Source organism: Phragmites australis, chromosome 7 (genome assembly GCF_958298935.1).
Source record: "Phragmites australis chromosome 7, lpPhrAust1.1, whole genome shotgun sequence".
Taxonomy (NCBI): Eukaryota; Viridiplantae; Streptophyta; class Magnoliopsida; order Poales; family Poaceae; genus Phragmites; species Phragmites australis.
In genome coordinates, this window is record NC_084927.1 from 26,470,914 (window position 1) to 26,489,292 (window position 18,379).

At 43.7% G+C, this 18,379-nt stretch overlaps 2 protein-coding genes across 2 annotated transcripts; one reads left to right on the forward strand and one right to left on the reverse strand.

The window, feature by feature from the left end:
• Positions 1 to 467: 467 nt before the first annotated feature.
• LOC133924425 (isocitrate dehydrogenase [NAD] regulatory subunit 1, mitochondrial-like) lies at positions 468 to 4,160 on the reverse strand. The gene is made up of 4 exons (XM_062369946.1): positions 3,441 to 4,160; positions 2,137 to 2,376; positions 1,316 to 1,394; positions 468 to 1,020 (listed from the first exon to the last, which is right to left on the reverse strand). The coding sequence occupies exons 1-4, from the start codon at positions 3,969 to 3,971 to the stop codon at positions 746 to 748; spliced, it is 1,125 nt and encodes a 374-aa protein (XP_062225930.1). The 5' UTR covers positions 3,972 to 4,160; the 3' UTR covers positions 468 to 745.
• Positions 4,161 to 7,308: 3,148 nt separating this feature from the next.
• Positions 7,309 to 12,301, forward strand: LOC133924426 (eukaryotic translation initiation factor 4B1-like). The gene is made up of 3 exons (XM_062369947.1): positions 7,309 to 8,694; positions 11,053 to 11,478; positions 11,999 to 12,301. The coding sequence occupies exons 1-3, from the start codon at positions 7,541 to 7,543 to the stop codon at positions 12,021 to 12,023; spliced, it is 1,605 nt and encodes a 534-aa protein (XP_062225931.1). The 5' UTR covers positions 7,309 to 7,540; the 3' UTR covers positions 12,024 to 12,301.
• The last annotated feature ends 6,078 nt before the right edge of the window (positions 12,302 to 18,379 follow it).

The window sequence follows — 18,379 nt, forward strand, 5'->3', positions numbered from 1 at the left end:
TGTGTTCTTAAATTGGGTTGGTTCGTGTTACCTCACCAAAACTACTCGAAGATCATTAAAAAAGCTCAAAGATTCCAAGTACTAGGACTTAGGAGGGCTCTTCATTGCTCTGTACTTCGCAATATCCGGTCGTTTTAATAACAAGTTCGCAAATTGCAACGAACGGGCATACGTACATCCATCCGGTGTGGTTATTCTAAATTTCCAATCATTTGATGTGAAATCCGGGCAGCCGAAAATTCAAACATGCACATCATCTAGCGTTAAAGTCCAAGCTGTTACCAAAAAAAGGCACTTACATTGCTCTCAGCACAGGCGACGCCCGTGCAATGGTTTGCCTTTTAAAACAAAAAATCCTACAGACCAGAATAGAGCACAACGTGCATAACAATGCAAGTCCCATACGATAATCCGAAGAAGAGATTGCAGCTCAAATGGAGCGAGAACCAGGGGTCAAAGCTCAAAACTGAGAATCAACTCTCAATTCATGTTATTTTATGACTGCCAACGATTCGCTTTGCAACTCAAGGTCTTTTACCTTGACCTTGCAACAAAATATCACTTGAACAATAATTCTCGTGGATTCCTCAATTATTTCTAAACAAAATCTGAAAAAAAGAAAGAAAATGCGGTACCTCCGGGAAAGCGTGAAACGATCTAAATCTATGTGTAACAGATAATACTCAGGAGAAGACTAGTCAACTAGTTCCCCCAAAGAATTGTTTCTTCAGGTTGCACCTGGAACCTAAGCCAGATTGGCAATTACTGCATCAGTAACTTCCTGGGTGGTGCTGGTGCCGCCCAGATCCTTTGTTCTGTATTTGCCTTCTGCCACAACACGCTTCACCGCCGTTTCAAGCCGGTCAGCAAATGACGGGAACTGCAAATGCCTCAACATCATGGCAGATGATAGAAGCAGCGCCACAGGGTTTGCTTTCTTCTGCTCTACAATATTATCATTTCCGACATTTCCCGCAGAAGCACCTTGCTCGAAGATGGCATGGTCCTGACCCACGTTACCTGGAGAACAATGCAGTGTCAAGGAGTAGACCTGAACATCAAACTTAAAAGAAATTAAAGCACGAAAAGGTGGTCCATATACGACACAAAAGATTTGTACGAATTAAAATATAGGCACAAAGGGAGACTTGTGATGCCCGAAGTATTATTTCTGTAATAATTCGCAAAAAGCACAGCTATCAAAACTACATTACTAAACTAAATATTGAGAAAAAAAAATCATAAAGTCTTTGAAGTGTCCATTATCTGTATGACGAGAAAAAACACAAAAGCAAAGTATGAGCTGCAACCCTACCTCCAGGCATGACACCTGTCCCTCCAACAATACCTGCAGCTGTGTTAGACACCAAATTGCCATAAAGATTAGGCGTAACCTACCATGAGAAGCAAAAGAAAACAAGTTAGAATTTTGCAGGTAATCTAAATCCATCACATGTAAAAGGAAACATTTGAGAAATCAGGAAGGCAGAAAAGAAATGACATGGCAAATAGAGAAAAGTGAAGTCGGCAACAGTGGGCAATTACTTGCTTTGCACATAGCATTTTAGCTTAACAATGGCGTGCTTGTGCCACTTAAATACTCTAAACTGGTCATAAATCATACAAATTCTCGAAAAAACATTTAATATCAACTTTGATTCCTTAGAAACAATGGGATTTTGATTGGTTCGATAAATATCTTGAGACGAGGAATGTTATCTTTTCTTATGAGAAGCATGGTATTCAACCAGAGCATTCCCGATTTTTATCATGTTATGCAGGAATTTTGAATTCCCAAAAGGCTTTCTGATTTTACACACACACGCACACAAAAGAACTCAACTTTGTCAATAAAGAAAAAAAAACAAAGAGTTATTCTTTACACAAAAATGGATATGCTTGCTCTTGTAAAGTTCAAGAATTGTTCTTCTAGCAAAACTTTTTAAAAAATAGGCCTCTGTAAATAACTTCTCAACAGTTTTATGATTTGGAAATTGGAACCCATACCTTGTAACCAAACAATAAAAATAAACATTTGACACTTAAATATTTTACAAAGCTGATGCAATGTAACTCAGTGCAATATAGAAAAGGTAGCTCCAAAGTGCTGAAAATGGTTAGAGTTTAGATGCATACCATAACATCAAATTGTTCAGGCTTTGCAACAAGTTGCATAGAGCAGTTGTCGACAATGATTTCATTGTACTGGATACTGGGATATTTTGAAGCAACCTCACGACAAGACTCCAGGAACAACCCATCAGCAAGCTTCATGATGTTTGCTTTATGCACTGCCGTGACTTTCTTTCGGTTGTTAAGGTAAGCATACTCGAAAGCATATTTGGCAATCCTCTCAGAGCAAAACTTTGTGATCACCTAGGAAATCCAGTTAGTGAGAGTAAAGATGAGAAAAGTTTAGGCAAGAACTTAAAAGAAACATATGAGCAAAGTCTCTTAGTATCTCATGGCAAATAAAATAAGATAAGAATGCTTGAAGGCTTAACTAAAAGCTAAAAATATAATACATATGTGATGAACATTGTAAATCCTTGAGCATATGCTGATACTTTGATCCATTTGATAATAAGACATATTTATGTATTGGCAAAACAATATATACAGGGGAATCTATAAAATAAGCAGAGTTAATAGCATCCAGTTCACTAGGTTCCGAACATTCCAAATTCATGATGCTAACCAAATGCCACGTCTCACTACAGTCTGACCAAATAATCACAACAGTAGATTCTCCACAAGGCCTACTGTGTACGGTTCAGAATGGAATCATCATGAACTAAGTAGCATCCTAAACACTTAAAAGAATGACCTGTAAGTTCAATCAACAGAAAATGCATAGTTTATACTACCTAAACACTTACCAGGTTAACAATGACCTGTAAGTTCAATCAAACCAGTCTATATTGATAAAAAAGAAAGCCTAGCAATCAACAATTCAAGATTGCACAATCAAAGCACGCTCCAATCATTGAAAGAAAAAAATGCCAGTGAATCGGCATCATCTTATCCTTAATACGACCACAATTTTCCAGTCCAATGTGGCTGCACTAACAATTGTATTGTAGCTGCAAATGCAACCTTATGAGGCATGAACTGATCACTAGAACTATACAAACTATTGAGCGAATAGTAAATTCGGCGGTGACAAGTTCAGATGAACGCACACAGGGATTGAGCTAATAAGCTAACAAAATCATTTCCATTTCAAATAAATCATGTGGTTACTCAACCGGTAGATATTTTTTTGATAGGAAACTCTCCTCTCATCCATGGAAAAACCATGATATGCCAAATCTACCAGTCCAAGCAACAGGCCGCACGAATTTCATGATGACATCGGAAAACACACGCACACATCAATCAACGCACGGTAGCGAACCCCCATCCAACACGGAGCAAAACGCGGGCGCGATTGGCCGTACCTTGAGGCTCTCGACGACCCCGGGCACGACCTCGTGCTCGAGCCCCGAGTACTCGCCCTCCGTGTTCTCCCTGATGACGACGATGTCGACGCCCTGGTGCCTGGTGGGCAGGCCAGGGAGGTTGCAGCAGTTGACGAGCGAGGCGTACAGGTCGAGCTCCTTGCGCAGCTGCATGTTGAGGGAGGAGACCCCGCCGCCGACGGGGGTGGCGAGCCCGCCCTTGAGGCAGACCTTGTTGCGGCGGATGGACTCGATGACGGCGGGCGGCACGGTGGGCATGTCGCCGTGGACCTCGTAGGTCTCGAAGTAGACAGGGGCGTGCATCGCCTCCATGGCCTGCCGCACGGCGCCCGTGACGAGGGGCCCGATGCCATCGCCCGGGATGAGCGTGACGGCGCGCGGGGCGCCGTCCCCGGGCCGCGGCATGTAGGTCACCGTGCGGCGCGCGCCGCCGGAGTGGCCCGGGAGGGGCGGGGACGGGGAGGTGGAGGAGACGAGCTGCCGCAGGAGAGAGGAGGATCGCCGCGCCATGAGGGGAGGGAGGGGTCGGGGTCGGGGTCGCGCGGGCGGATGCGAATTGCGATCGCGGGTGCGGAGGCGGGCTGCCGGGAGGGAAGTGGGGAGGTGACCGGGATGAGATCCCCTGACCACACCGCTCGTCCCTACCGCTACCGCGTGGTGGTGAAAGGAGAAAGGGAAGGAGGAGATGAATACGTGGCTTGTTTTGCAGCTTAGTCCTTGGGCTGCTCGGTATTTGCCAACAGTTGACTCGATTTAAGATTATTTCCCACAAATAATGAGGTTCTCTGACAAGTGGGCCCACAAATAAAGGAATTTAGATGTTTTTTTTTGAGGAATTTGTCTCCAGTGGCATTTTCACAGTCGCATGAGTAAAAATCATTCTCTCCGATGACAAATTTCTACTATATAAAATACGAATGAGTTCCCATATCATCTCTTATCTTTACTCTTTACTCTTCTCTCGTCTAATTAAAATCTTTAAAATTCAAATAATTTATCTAATTTTATCATTCATACTTATCTTTCAGCCTTTCCGTCTCGTTACCGACTACAGAAATACCACATATTTTACTAATAAAAATAAATAAAGAAATTAGATTTCCACCTCGTCACGCGCCATACCCCTACACCCATCTTCTCGAGCCAAACTGTTTTCCCGAGCATCCCTCTAAACCCGAAAGTACACCGGGGATTCCAAAACTCTCCTCCCAACCCTAAACCTTGCCGGCCATAGCATATGCAGCAGCCTTCATGGCCTCATTACTGTTTCTAAATTTTATGCACTGAAATTTAGAGAGCTTACAAAAAATATTGGTACATCAATGCTAGATGGCTGGCCGTCGCCATCAAATTGACCCAGCTCCTACTAAACTTTCTCCTAATCCAGAAACTCGGTTCAATTTCAGTTGGCCTTTCCGCAACGAGAGCTGACCATCACATGTCATAATCGCCATTTGAAGGTAGCGAAGTTGGGCTTCGAAACCGAGCATTAGTTTGGTGGGAGTATGATAGGGTTCGATCCTTCGGTTTGGGTTCGATTCGTGAGCTTAGGATTTTTTTATTTAGCTTTACTTTAAGAATGAAGTCAGTCTATTTATATTCTCTAACGAAAGTAGGGACAGTGACAAATATTAGGCTTTTTTTTAAAAAAAAGTTGAGCTTCTATTGGTACAGATCAGACTAACAAAACTGGAAAGAATCTTCTTCCGTGCATATCATAAAGTGAAATATACTGTTGTGTATTTCAGCCATCACGATGGCAGTTGCAAAACGATACTATCATCTTCCATCTTCTGATATACACAACTGCCCCCAGCATTTCGCAAGTTCTATGGTGGTTTCTGTCTGGATCCCTGAATCTTCTGCAGTGAATAGAAATATGAATAGGAAGATCAGCGTGAATAGAACGATGAGCCTATACACCCTTGTGCCCTGGAAACTTTCATGTCCCCTCTCACAACCTATACACCACTGATTACTTAGAAAAATGCATTACAGAACTTGCTAAAACAGTAAAATCGTCCAGTTCCATGCCCACCCATAAAATGCATTGTACACCAAAATCCCTACCACCACCTTAAAACAAAAAACAACAAAATCAGAACTCGCTATTCCCCTGAATTGTACAAACTATTTGTAGACCAAAGATAGATTTTTTCCCCCGAAAACGATATGTCAATGTGGATGACCAGAAAGTTCAGCAACTCTTCGCGCATTGAGTTCCCATTCCCCCCTCCCCCCCCCCCCCTTTATCTGTCACTTTTAGGACACATACATGGTCTACATAATTCTTGAGCCACAACTACCACGTTATCTCAATTGCTAACCGCTGTAAATATTGATCAAATGATCGGTGCTGAATAAACACTTCTTGGGAAAAAACAGGAAGAGTATCGCTCTTTTAAAGAAGAAGTCTGAAACTGAATTCGCCCTTAGGAGTTCAGGCATTGCATTTCTGCAACCGCCACGCCGTCTCGTGCTGCATCAGCTTCAGAACTCTTGCGAAAGTTTGACACATCTCATGCGGCTTTACGTCAATCGAGGTGGCTTCACTGACGTGTCCCGTCCACTGCCATCCACCGTATGTTGATCTCCACGCCGGCAGACTGCTCCCTAGTGTTTGCCCACGATGAAAAAGCTCCTTTCAGCTGGTGTCTCTGCGAATCTTACTGACGAGACTGTGAAAATGCCACTGGAGAAAAATTTCACTATTTCTTTGATACACTATGAAAATGCCATTGTGAAAATGCCACGATGAAAAAGCTCCTTTCAACACACTATTTCTTTGATGGAGATTATTATTTGGTCAAATTTGATGGCAAAACAAAGAATGTTTAACCAACAAGTCGCATAAGAAGTTTCAGAACATGCTTTAGTAGTCAGCCATCTAATAGGTGCTATTACTTATACTCCCTACTGTCATATAAGAGTGTTGGGTGCACTCAGTATGTTTACATTTTGATCATCGATAACTTTTAGAGTATTTTGATTCAACTTATAAAAATTGTATAGCTAGATTTGTTTTAAAAAATAGTTCCTATTCATTACAACTTTGTTATATTTTGCATACATATTATACTACAATATAGTGATTAAAATAGTGTAGTACTCCGTAGTGACCGTATGGATATATAAAACAACATTTTTCTATGACTGGAGTGAGTATACACAAATTGCAATTCCATAAAGTGCATATATGAAAAGGAAAGAAAATAAGAGTTGCTTAATCAGATGGCAAAGCTAACTACTTTACGCATTTCCCTACTGCCTACGAAAAGCCCCCCTATCGTTTTCATCGCCTTTGTTCCATGCATCTGTGGAAAGCTGACGAATTTGGATGTTCCTGATTTAAGCTTCTTTTTAATTTTTTTTGTGCAAGAGAAAAACGAAGGAGAAGAGGAGGAAAAAAAAGAGCCTTTTATTTAGTGGTTTTAGATCTATCACTGTTTTGTATATGATATTTGGTCAAAATTAGTAGGTGTAACTAATTAACAAATTCATTATTTCTTTGACCGGTTGCAGCAAGTTAATTAACTAGTCACAGCTTCATTTCATCTAATCTCATGTGAATCGGTTCATTGCATTAGGGTGAAGGCGAGCGATAGGTTAACCCACTGCAACTGTATATTTTGACGTGGAGCGGACACCTGGGCTTCGCAACGTGTCTTTCACCCACGGAAGAGACCCGTCGACGCTCGATCGGGTGCAATCCACACGATACACGAGGACGCACGCCCCTCGACGACTCACGACGCCGCTTCGAAACACTCCAAACCCACGGCACACTGGTCGCGGCGGTCGTCACGGCGAGCCCATAGCTTCCACACACGAGGACGAGGACGAGGCGAGGCGAGGCGAGGCGGCCGGCCCGGCGGGCACGCCATTTTGCCGTTCCACCCCTCGGAGCCGCGCGATTTATACCGTGCGCCCCACCGCCTTTTACTACCCAACCCACACCCAGCGCCTGGCTTTCTCTCCTCGATTCCACCCACCCACCTCTCACCGGATCTCCCTCTCGGCTCTCCCTCATCTCCGAGCACCACCACCAAACCCTAGATCTCGCACCGGCAGCGGCAGCCATGGCCAAGCCCTGGGGAGGCGTCGGCGCTTGGGCGCTGGACGCCGAGCGGGCCGAGGAGGAGGAGCGCGAGCTCGCGGCGGCCATCCCCGCGCCCGAGCCGCTCGCGGCCGCGGGAGGCACCGCCAGCTTCCCCAGCCTCAGCGAGGCCACCGCGGCCGGCGGGGGCAAGCAGAAGAAGAAGAAGAATAAGGGCACCACACTGTCGCTGTCGGAATTCACCACCTACGGCGCGCCGCAGCGCCGCGCCGCCCCCGTGGAGCCGAGGGGGCTGACCCCGCAGGAGATGATGATGCTGCCCACGGGACCGAAGGAGCACTCGGAGGAAGAGCTGGACCGCTCCCGCCTCGGCGGTGGGTTCCGCTCCTACGGCTACGGGGGCGGAGAGCGCCGCGGCGGGTTCGACGACGACGGCCGCCACGGGCCGCCCGGCAGGGGCTCGGATCTCGACATGACCTCCCGCGCTGACTTGGCCGACAACTGGGGGACGAATAAGAAGTTCACCCCGGCTGCCAGCGACTCTGGCCGTCGTGATAGGTTCGGCGGGCCTTCCCCCCTCGGGCGTACTGATGACATTGATGATTGGTCGCGCGACAAGAAGCCGCTCCCATCACGCTACCCTAGCCTCGGTTCTGGCGGTGGCTTCCGTGACTCCACGAGCTTCCGAGACTCACCGGGTTCCTCTGATTCTGACCGTTGGGTCCGTGGTGGTGGCTCCGTCACCTCTATGCCACACAACAGCGAGGGTGAGAGGCCGCGCCTCGTTCTTGATGCACTGAAACGTGATACCTCAGCTACTTCTACTCCGCTTGCCGAGGTGGCACGCAACCGGCCGAGTCCATTTGGGGCTGCAAGGCCCCGGGAGGCTGTGCTGGCTGAGAAGGGGCTGGATTGGAGGAAGGTTGACAGTGAGATTGAGCAGAAGAAGACTAGCCGGCCTACCAGCTCGCACTCAAGCAGACCAAATAGTGCACATTCGTCCCGCCCTGGGAGCCCTGGGTCGCAGGTTTCAGCAGTTGGGAGCGAGGGAGCACCAAGGGCACGGCCAAAGGTAAATCCATTTGGCGATGCCAAGCCAAGGGAAGTGGTGTTGCAGGAGAAAGGTAAAGACTGGAGGAAGATTGACCTTGAGCTGGAGCATCGTGCCGTAGATAGGTATGTTGTGCCGAACTGGCTCTTGATTACACGTAGCATTTTTTCATGGTCGTGGTAATGCAATACTGAATTACTGATTATGGAAGCAGTGGCCTATGACATATCGTCACCTGTGGTGTTTAACAAGTTTGCTTTGCCAAAACTGACCATTATCTCCTAGGATGATGCAACCACACGTTAGTCTGTCATTTTGGTTGTTTAAACTATGATTATTATCATAACTGTATAAGAAAAAGGAGGTGTATATGTCTAACACATTCGGGCACAAAGTCTTCTTAAAAGTCAAAACCCAGTGCCACATGCCTACACATGCATAGCGCAGTGCTTTCACTTTCATTCTTGTTTCATGTAAGTGGCTTAACACAAAGGTACAATGTTTGGGCTAGCGTCATTATTGTATGATAAAATGCTACTGTCGCCACCACAATACGCCACATAGGCCACTAGTAGCAGGCTGGGTTGTTAATACCTTGTGTAGTTTGATTTTAGGTATTGGATATTACGTAACCCTTAATCTTATGATGTTATCCAAAATTGATTTGAACATTGACAGTGAAATCGACTTTTACAACAATGTCTTGGTTAAACAGATTTTCCCCTGGTCGTGCTGAATGCACTCTTACAAACTTAATTTATTTTCACTGTCGCTGTATTTAAATTATGAATGTCGATCCTTATGGTCAAATTTACGAATATGAAAGTATTTAAGCAGGGGTTGGGTCCTTGAGGAGAATAGGTTGGGTCTGGTGAATTTAATGCTTGGACCTACTGGCAATTTTAGCAAGGCGCAGCATGCCCTTGGTTGTTAAGTTTATGTTGTGTTTTTAAGGTCCTGACTCATTTGTCATCAACAGCAAATTAAGCAAAGACATGAAATGATATACAGTGCAACATGTTAGTGGGATTCCAGTGATATTCGTATAGTTGTATTTCCATCACTAATGTTTTTCATATGCATCACTGCATTATAATCTTGTTAGCCGTGGTGTACAATTTTGTCTCTTAAAGCAATACTAGACCAGAACGATGACATGTTTTTAATCTGCTAGCACCATATAATTTCATGTTATTTTGTTTGTTTTTTGCCTCATTTGGTTCAAAGTGTGATATGTATAGCACTTTACTTACACTTAAAAATGTATTTGGTGATTGGCATTTGTGGAACAATGGTTTGATTATCATTTTATTTTGTTTATTTAACTAATCTGAATGCAACGATAATTTTGGAGTAACTTTTTTTTAACAATTAACACTGACCAATACTTAGGGGTCATTTGGATCTAAAGTTTTATCAAAACCAGGTTTTGTTAATCACATTTAGAGCCTAACAGCATAAACCTCGTTTGTTTAGGAGAGGATAAAACCAACATAAAGAAAACTAGTTTTGCTAAGATTCAAAATGAGTTTTGCAAAACACTACTCCTACCTATATTTTTTTTTAAAAAAAAAAAAACTGTTCTCGCTATTCACATTCTCAACAAACTGAACAGATTTTCCTTGTTGTCCGGGTGTGCATGTGAGAGTTACGACGTTGCATGTTTTCTCAACCAAACACCATATTAACTAAACTTGTTTTGATTAGTGCAAGCTAAACATAGTGATATGTAAAGTCCTTTTGACTGAATAACAGCTCAAAACTTGTTTTTCCTAAAAATCCTCATAAAACCTGTTATTTGGGAACTTATTCCTAATCCACTAGATCTTAACAATCACTTATGTGGTTTTATTCACATACCTGACAAAAGAATAGGCTTATATAGTTATATAGTTATATGGCACGGCTGCCACCAGTAGTCCAGTTCTTCTGAGGTAGCGATTTTGCTCTTGTCCTGTTAGGCTGTTAGCAATATTGAACTTTTTCAATTTTTAGTTGGAGCTTTCTTCCTCCCCTTTAAAGTGCCTATGTTGATTACTGACCTTTTACTAGTTTTTAAGCAGACCTTCACTCTACTGACATTTTCTACAATGTAAAGAGTATGTACAATGTTTTTCTTCCTCGTAGAACAAGCAACATGTCAGTGTGTCACCATTAACTGAAAAGAACACTAACTTCTGTATTTTCTCTCTTTGATTCCGTATTATTGAGATATCAATCAATGGTGATATATTTCTTCTTGAACACTGATGATGCATTGTTGATTACCTATGGTTTTGCTTTGTGGTTAAGAAGGTCTAATGTCTTAAACTGCTGATGACTGAACTCCATTTAGGACTTCAAAGTAAATAAACTACTTTGGTACTTGGTATTGTCAAACAAATACGCTTGTGCTGGTTCCTTCTCTGAAAATATTTCCACTTAGTTTCTTACTTGGGGCTGTATTCCCATGTGATTTAATATTCATGCACTGTACTTTTCAGGCCAGAGTCGGATGAAGAAAGGATTTTAAAAGAAGAAATTAACCTTCTGAAGGTGGATCTGAAAGAAATTGAGGAAAAGATAAGTGATAGTTCTGACCAAGCCTCCCTGGACGATGCAAAAAAAATGTCGGAGAAGATATCTCAGCTGGAAAGGCAGCTGGAGCTGCTTACAGTGGGGTTGGACGACAAGATTCGATTTGGGCAAAGACCTAGTTCTGGTGCAGGCAGACCTAGTTCTGGTGCAGGCAGGGTTACAACATTTCCACCAACTAGTTTAGCAGAGGAATCACAAGCTACAGTGTCCATCATGGACAGACCGCATTCTCGTGGTGGTATGGAACCAAACTCAAATCCAGTTGAAGTAAGATGGGGATTTCAAGGTAGCAGAGAAAGGGGCTCTTTTGGTGGAAGCAGAAGTTCAGACAGGTTTGTGCTGTTTGCTTGCTTAATTTGATGTTGTGTGCTTCTTTCAAGATTGATGTTTTGTTCTAAAACTTGTGGTTTGATGGTTTACATGATACCTTATTAGATGCATGTCCTGTATGTACCTCTTATCAGATGCATGTCCTGTATGTACCTCTCATCATGTTTAGCTCAATACCAAACCATTTAGACAGTGTGATGACAACTTTTAAATTGTGTTATAGGTATTCTGTTTGCTTGTGTAACTAATAATGTATATTAGTCAATTAACCGCAATAAGCATAATCTTTCTTCCTATATTATGGCCCTCCAGAGTTAGTGTGCTTGTGATATATTCCTGTATGATGACCGCTCTTTAATGGGTCTCTTAGTCCCATTTTCCCATCGATACATTTTGTTTTCTGCTCTCAACACAGCATAATATGTACGCAAATCAGTCTCTTTTGTTCTTTCAAGCTGTTAAACCATTTACTGTTGCCACTGGTAGTTATGCAACTGTTCACCAATTGTTTTTGGTTTTCAGGTCAACAACAAGGCAGAGATGGTGAAATTCAGACTTTGAGCATCTGTTAAGTGTTCGGGAAACTTCTGGCTCCCGGTCCCTTTTTTGCTTTGAAAGGATGGGCAAATAAGTCATTTTCTTTTCGTCGTGTTTGTTTGATCTAGAAGATTGGAGAGGATGGTGATACCTCCTCAAGAAGCTGTTGATTGTCACTTCTCTGTGATGTAGGATGTTTTCCTTTCCTTTTTTGTGATCTTCCATGTCAAAACGAGACCCGGCAACCATAATGCTAACTGTTATTCATGCTTACTGAATTCAAGTTCATCTTGTGTCGCAAGTAGTTTATTTGAGCAGCGAGGAATGGAGACCCTGAATTGGATTATTTTATACTAATGCATATGCTACATATCTTTTTCTGCTTTTTAAACCAGTATCTAAGTATATTGCAGCATGAACTATGATTCTGTTGCTTTTGCCCGTAACATGTCTGCCATATGACGCCATGCTCTGCTCTGCATCAGACCTTTAGTAGTGAATATCTGTGTATGCCTTGTAAGACAACGATTGTTCCAGTGCCGATGCTCCGTGTCCGCCCGGTTTGGAGCATTCTGCAGAGTATTTTATCAGTTTGCACTTTGCAGCTTCCGTTGCCTGTGATGTTGGTAGCTTCTCTGTTGTAGAAGCATACAAGCCATCGCAGTGTGAATGAGCGATTTATAGCGAATGTTGGATCGATTTTTGGAACGTTATCAGTGGGCGATCGGGTGACTGCTCATTAGTTCCTCCATCCTGTGAAATTCCAGCTTTCCCAGTCGGTATGGCCTCTCATCTTGCTTCAAGTTGAACGAAACGCGTTATTCTAACTCAGATATACATCGATAATCAACAGGCGATATTCTCCTCCGTTTCTTATACGTCTTGGTACGGCCCAGGATTATACGGACCCGGCCCGGAGCAGCCGCTAGCACGTTTATCGAGCATGACGTTCGCATCCATGCCATACGCAACGTGTGACAGGAGGACACGGATCGAAGCAGTCATCACAGTGATTTATGGGGGGTGAACAGTTCTCTACTGTAACAATGTAGTGATTTCTATGGTTGATTGAGTATTGTAGCATCTGATATAGGTCATTGGATTTCGATCCGACGGCTTAGGAGATATGCAGAGGATCTGTGTCCGTGCCATGCACACAAACGAATATTTTTTTTTAAACGTAACCGGTTGGAGAACTGTTGAATTATATTAAAAAGGAGAGAGCCCAACAGACATACTTACAGAAGCAACCAGGCGGGCTAAACACACGACAGCCCCAACCCAGCAAACACAAAGGAAAAAAGCGAAATAACCTAAAGACTAATCTCGTGACATGAAGCACCCTAAGTGGTGTGCCCCGACAAAAACCCAGATTTCTGCCTCTTCGAGGATCATGATCAGAACCTCAGCAGCCGATTTCACCTTGCCCTTGAAGATACGTCTGTTTCTTTTCTTCCAGATTTCCCACGAGACTAACATTGTGAGCGTCCCCAATGCCTTCCTAGATGAGGGGATGCAATTTGTTATCGTGGACCACTAGATAAGGATTGAGGTACTATTCAACCAAATCTCAAGAAGGATGCTCGGTTGTCTCAGCTTTCTTGCCAACCGTCGTCACACCCTTCTGGTAAAGGGTTATTCCGTGTCATGTCCCAAATTCCATAATCACATCATTAAGCATAATTATGTTTCTTAAGCATTATGTTTAATTTTGTGTAATTTTGTTTTATAACTCTAGCGCAATTCGTTTCATGTCAATCGGATGAGAGAATCAAATTCGGGAGCGAAAAGAATTGAATTCGCAGTTAAAACGGACCTCTTTCTCTAGCATGTGGGACCCACCAGCTGGCCGACCCCACACCTCACTCTCTCTCCCTCACTCGGCTGCCAACTCCACAGCAGCCCCACCTCACTCCGTGCCTCTCCCGTGCAAGCAAAGGAGCAGCTCCCTCTCTCACTCTCTCAAGCCCCTCTCCCTTTCTCCCTCAAATCCGCGCTCTAGGAGCCGAATCAAGGTATGCATGTGGTACCATTGCGATCACAAGCTCACAAGCATTCCATTCCTCCAATTTGTTTGCTCATTCCCGAAGGATTTGAACTGATTTGGATGTCTTTTGGTGTTAGAGTTGAAAAGTGAAGAACGCCGAAATTCTTCGATTTTCCACCGTTTTCTTCATCACCCGGCGGCCACTAACCTTCACAAGTGTCGTGGGTAAGTCTCTTAGGCTCCCCATAGCAGAAATTCGTGATTCAATTGGTCGATTTTGCATAAGAGTGAAATTCATGAGTTTTTGTGAGTTCAACCCTAAATTGAGGAATTGGATGAATTTGAGTTAGGAATGGAGTTTCTAGGTCGTTAGATGAGTTCTAGAACCCTTGAACTAGCTCAAACATGTTCTCTTTTGGTTTAGAGAAAATTGCAATTCGTTCCGGGCATTTTTCCCCTCAAAACAGCCCAGTTCTGGAGCTACCCCAGAGTATCCGGCCTTCACTGGAGTATCCGGATACACTGTTCATCAGCCTTGCTGAAAAATTGTAAAATTCATAATTAATTCATACGAACTCCAAAAATCATGAAACCGATTTTGTTGGCTTCATAATAAACTACTCTATCTATTAAAAATATCCCCAGTAATTAAATATCGAATTAAAATTTTGAGGCTAATTAAATAGGCTTAAGCTTCATTAATTCACCATTAATTCTTTACATATCCAAAATGGATGAAACCAATTTTGCTAGTCTTCTTATGACTTGTTCTAGTTAGGAAAAATATTTTTCTACATTTTAAAGTATATTTTCATGGCATTTCATCATTTGCACCTTGTGGCTTATATTGTTGCATTTTATTTATGCTTATCATTGCACGCGTTATGTTTCTTAGAATACGCCGATCCATCGATTTCGGAGACTGAGGTCGATCCCGAGGCGCCGCACCTTTGTGAACCAGTGCATCAAGGCAAGCAACCTATTATGTTTGCATATTGCACCCGTATAATCGAATTGAATGAAGTCTAAAATTGATAAATTATGTTTGTGTATGTTTGCATGTTTAGTGAGTCATTGTCGGGTATAAATGGGTAAATCCTATGTTGAATTGTATATCCTCTACCTTGATATGTTGTTTATTCATACCCTTGTCGCCTTGAATATGTTGTTGTCTAGATTACAAATTAATCGAAATGCTTAGCAATGCATAGGTCTTTCGGTAGAAGTCGAGCGGTGAATGGTTTCATCGTTTGCGAGCATAGGCGTTATTTACTTTCGTTATGATCACAATGTTGGAGATTGGTTGATGATGTTTGTATGAGTGGTGAGTATGAGACGAGATGTGGGCGGTGCTAGGATGGTGTTTTGTCCTGCCCGGATGTGGAGTTCCCCTGGGTAGGTCGGTAGAGGAAGACCGGACACCGTAGACCGCTTGCATCGTTTAAGGCCGATCGTCGGGGTAGTTGGCTTTAGCACTTACCTTACTCACCACATGCCGATCTAATGGTAAGGTGAGCCGAATACCTTCGCAGCTGTGGCTTTGTGGGCGTGGACATCGACGGTGTGAGCGGGCGGGCTTGTAAGCGGTACTAGTTTGCTCCGGGAGTAGTTCTAGTATCGCTGCGCCGAGCAATGCATGCCCCACACGGTTGGGGCTGGTTGGGAAAGGTTGACATGGGTACCCCCTTGTGTGCACTTTAGCGGGTGGCACAAGCCGTATGGTCCTCAAGTCGTGTGGGTCCAGGAGTATCCCCCTGTAGGGTGTATAAACAGTTCGAACTGCCGCGCTCTCGTTCATGAGCATGCTATTGTTTCATTTGCGCCCGGTCGTAGAGTTTTGATTGTGGTTGTGGTTGGTTATGTGGGAGATGGACGAGTTGGTTCTTGGTTACATATATACTCATGTTGGTTCTAGTTTTATGTTTATGTTGGTTACAGTTACCTTTATGTTCAGTTGGTATATGCAGGGTAGAATTATGTTGTTGGTTAAGTTAGTTGCTCACACATAGATGTCTAGATTGCTTACCGCTTGTGTTTAACATAACCATATGGCTTTATCCTTGCTAATGGCTCAATGCATAATCCTTGGAGTCGAGCTATGTTTTTTGCTCTATATGGTTTAAGTCTTGCGAGTACCCTTTGTACTCATGCATGCGTTTCAGGTGCTACTGGTGAGGAAGAGGCGGTGTTTGGCTACTTTGTGCCTGCCGATCAGGGTGGCGGGCAGGAGTAGCACATTCTACTCCGAACTCGGTGCTTTCGGTATGGAGCCTAATGGCATGTGGCTCCATATCCTTTTGTTGTATAGTTTATTTTCTTCCGCTGCGTAGTCTCTTTTGTTAGTTAGGAGTTGAGGGGTTTTGTCTCCTTCTAGCTCGTTTTTGTTGTAAATTGTTGAAATCAGTTGCATGCTTAATATTTATAATATAAATGTTTATTACTTGCTCTTTATTAAGCTATGTTGTGATGCACTATGTTGGAGGCATGTGTTCCGATCCTTGGGCACAAAACACATGCCGGGACTGCCGGAATGGTATTCAGGTTAATCGTTGAGGTTGGATTATGAATAATGATCCGCCTGATGATTAATTTGAATACTGTTTGGACGGGTCCTCACATTCCGCCAGTAAATAAAGACAAGTTTTTTGGGAGTGCTTTCATAAAGCATAGTCAGTATTGCAAGACCATTCTCTACGGGCGAGATGATATGCGGTCCATAGCCTGTCCTGGACTGCGAGCCAGGCAAAGAACTTACATTTCGGTGGCGCCCATGCCTTCCATAGCCTGTCCTGGACTGCGAGCCAGGCAAAGAACTTACATTTCAGTGGCGCCCATGCCTTCCAAATGAGCTTTGAGAAGTTCATGCGGATTGACCCTTTGAACATCAAGGATAAGTGGATCGAGTAGTGTAGACGCCATGACCTGAGAACCTCCAAGTTATGGAGTCACGGATGTCAGACAGAAGGTAGACCTCCATGGTGGCCTTCCATAGCCAGATATATTGGGTAATATGTTCCCGTGATATTTGGTGAAATGAGGCAAAGTCATAGATCCACTGCCTTCGCACTAATGCCTCCTTCATAGAACACCTCCTAGCAGTAGAAGCTTCAAAGAGGAAAGGGGTGCAGTATTTAGGCCTAAGACCCCTTGCCCAAGGAGAGTGCCAAAAGGACACCTTTTCACCATTGCCAATCGAGATGGAGGTGGCAGCCACAAAGAGGAGTCTATCAGAATTATCACAAGGCACTTCCATTCCAATCGAAGCCTTTTGCGACGAATTTCATTCATGCCAGAGCCAACGTTGCCTCAGTGCCATGCCAAAGAACTCAAGGTCAAGAACCCCGATGCCTCCAAGCGCTTTAGGCCTGCAAACCCGCTTCCAGCAGACCTTACATTTGCCGCCCGTGATAGGCATGTAGCCTGACCATAGAAATTACCTCCTTTCTTTATCGATTTGGCACAAAATTGAGGTTGGAGCTTTGATTGTAGCCAGGAAGTGAATAGGCTGGAAAGTCATCACAACTTTGACAAGAGTGAGAAATCAAGTTGAAATGTGTCTTAGTTTGCTTGTGATGAGTGATTGACATTGGTATTGATTTGGCTTGATGATCTTCGTTTTTGCTTAAGCTTTGATGTGTTGATTCTGTTGACCTGGAACTTCTAATATGAACCTGAAACTTCCGGGTGAATATCCGGTATTCAGAGTTTTTGTATCGCTGGAGCTTCCAGTGTTTAGTTTCAGTTGTATGTACTCGAAACTTCCAGTTTGGACCCAGAACTTTCGGATTCCTAGGAAAACCAAAACCGAGAGCCTCTATCTGGATTGAACCCGAAACTTCTGAGTATCAGAACTCCCAGGTTTGGCCCGGAACTTCCTATTACCAAAACTTCTAGGTTTGAATCAGAACTTTCGGGTACCCTAGATGAAGTCTCTTTGTCTCATGTTCATGATTCTTCTTGGGAATGTGATTTGAATTGAGAATTTTGATTTTGGACTAACTGGAGTTAGAGTTGGAAAAATATGTTTGCTTGTCTCATGATGTGTAGGTAATGGATGTAACTTGACGGACGATGACGGGATGATCTGGGCCAAGCAGGGTGCTTAGTGCCGGGCGATTGAGGAGGCTGGATGGAGTCAAGGGTGATCTTAGCTGTACACGTAGAGGTCAAGCAAAGCATGGAAGATGGATGCAGATGGTATGTTGATAAAGTCAAGTGAAAGAGATGCCGGTGCAAGTGACAAGGTGACCTGATGGATTAAGAGAGGGAGAGACTTACCGGCGGTCAAGATCGCAATAAGGAGTACACGTGTCGATACCAGGATGCTTACTTGAGGTCAAACAAGTGACAGCGAGTCACGTTTTGAAAAGCGTGCAAGG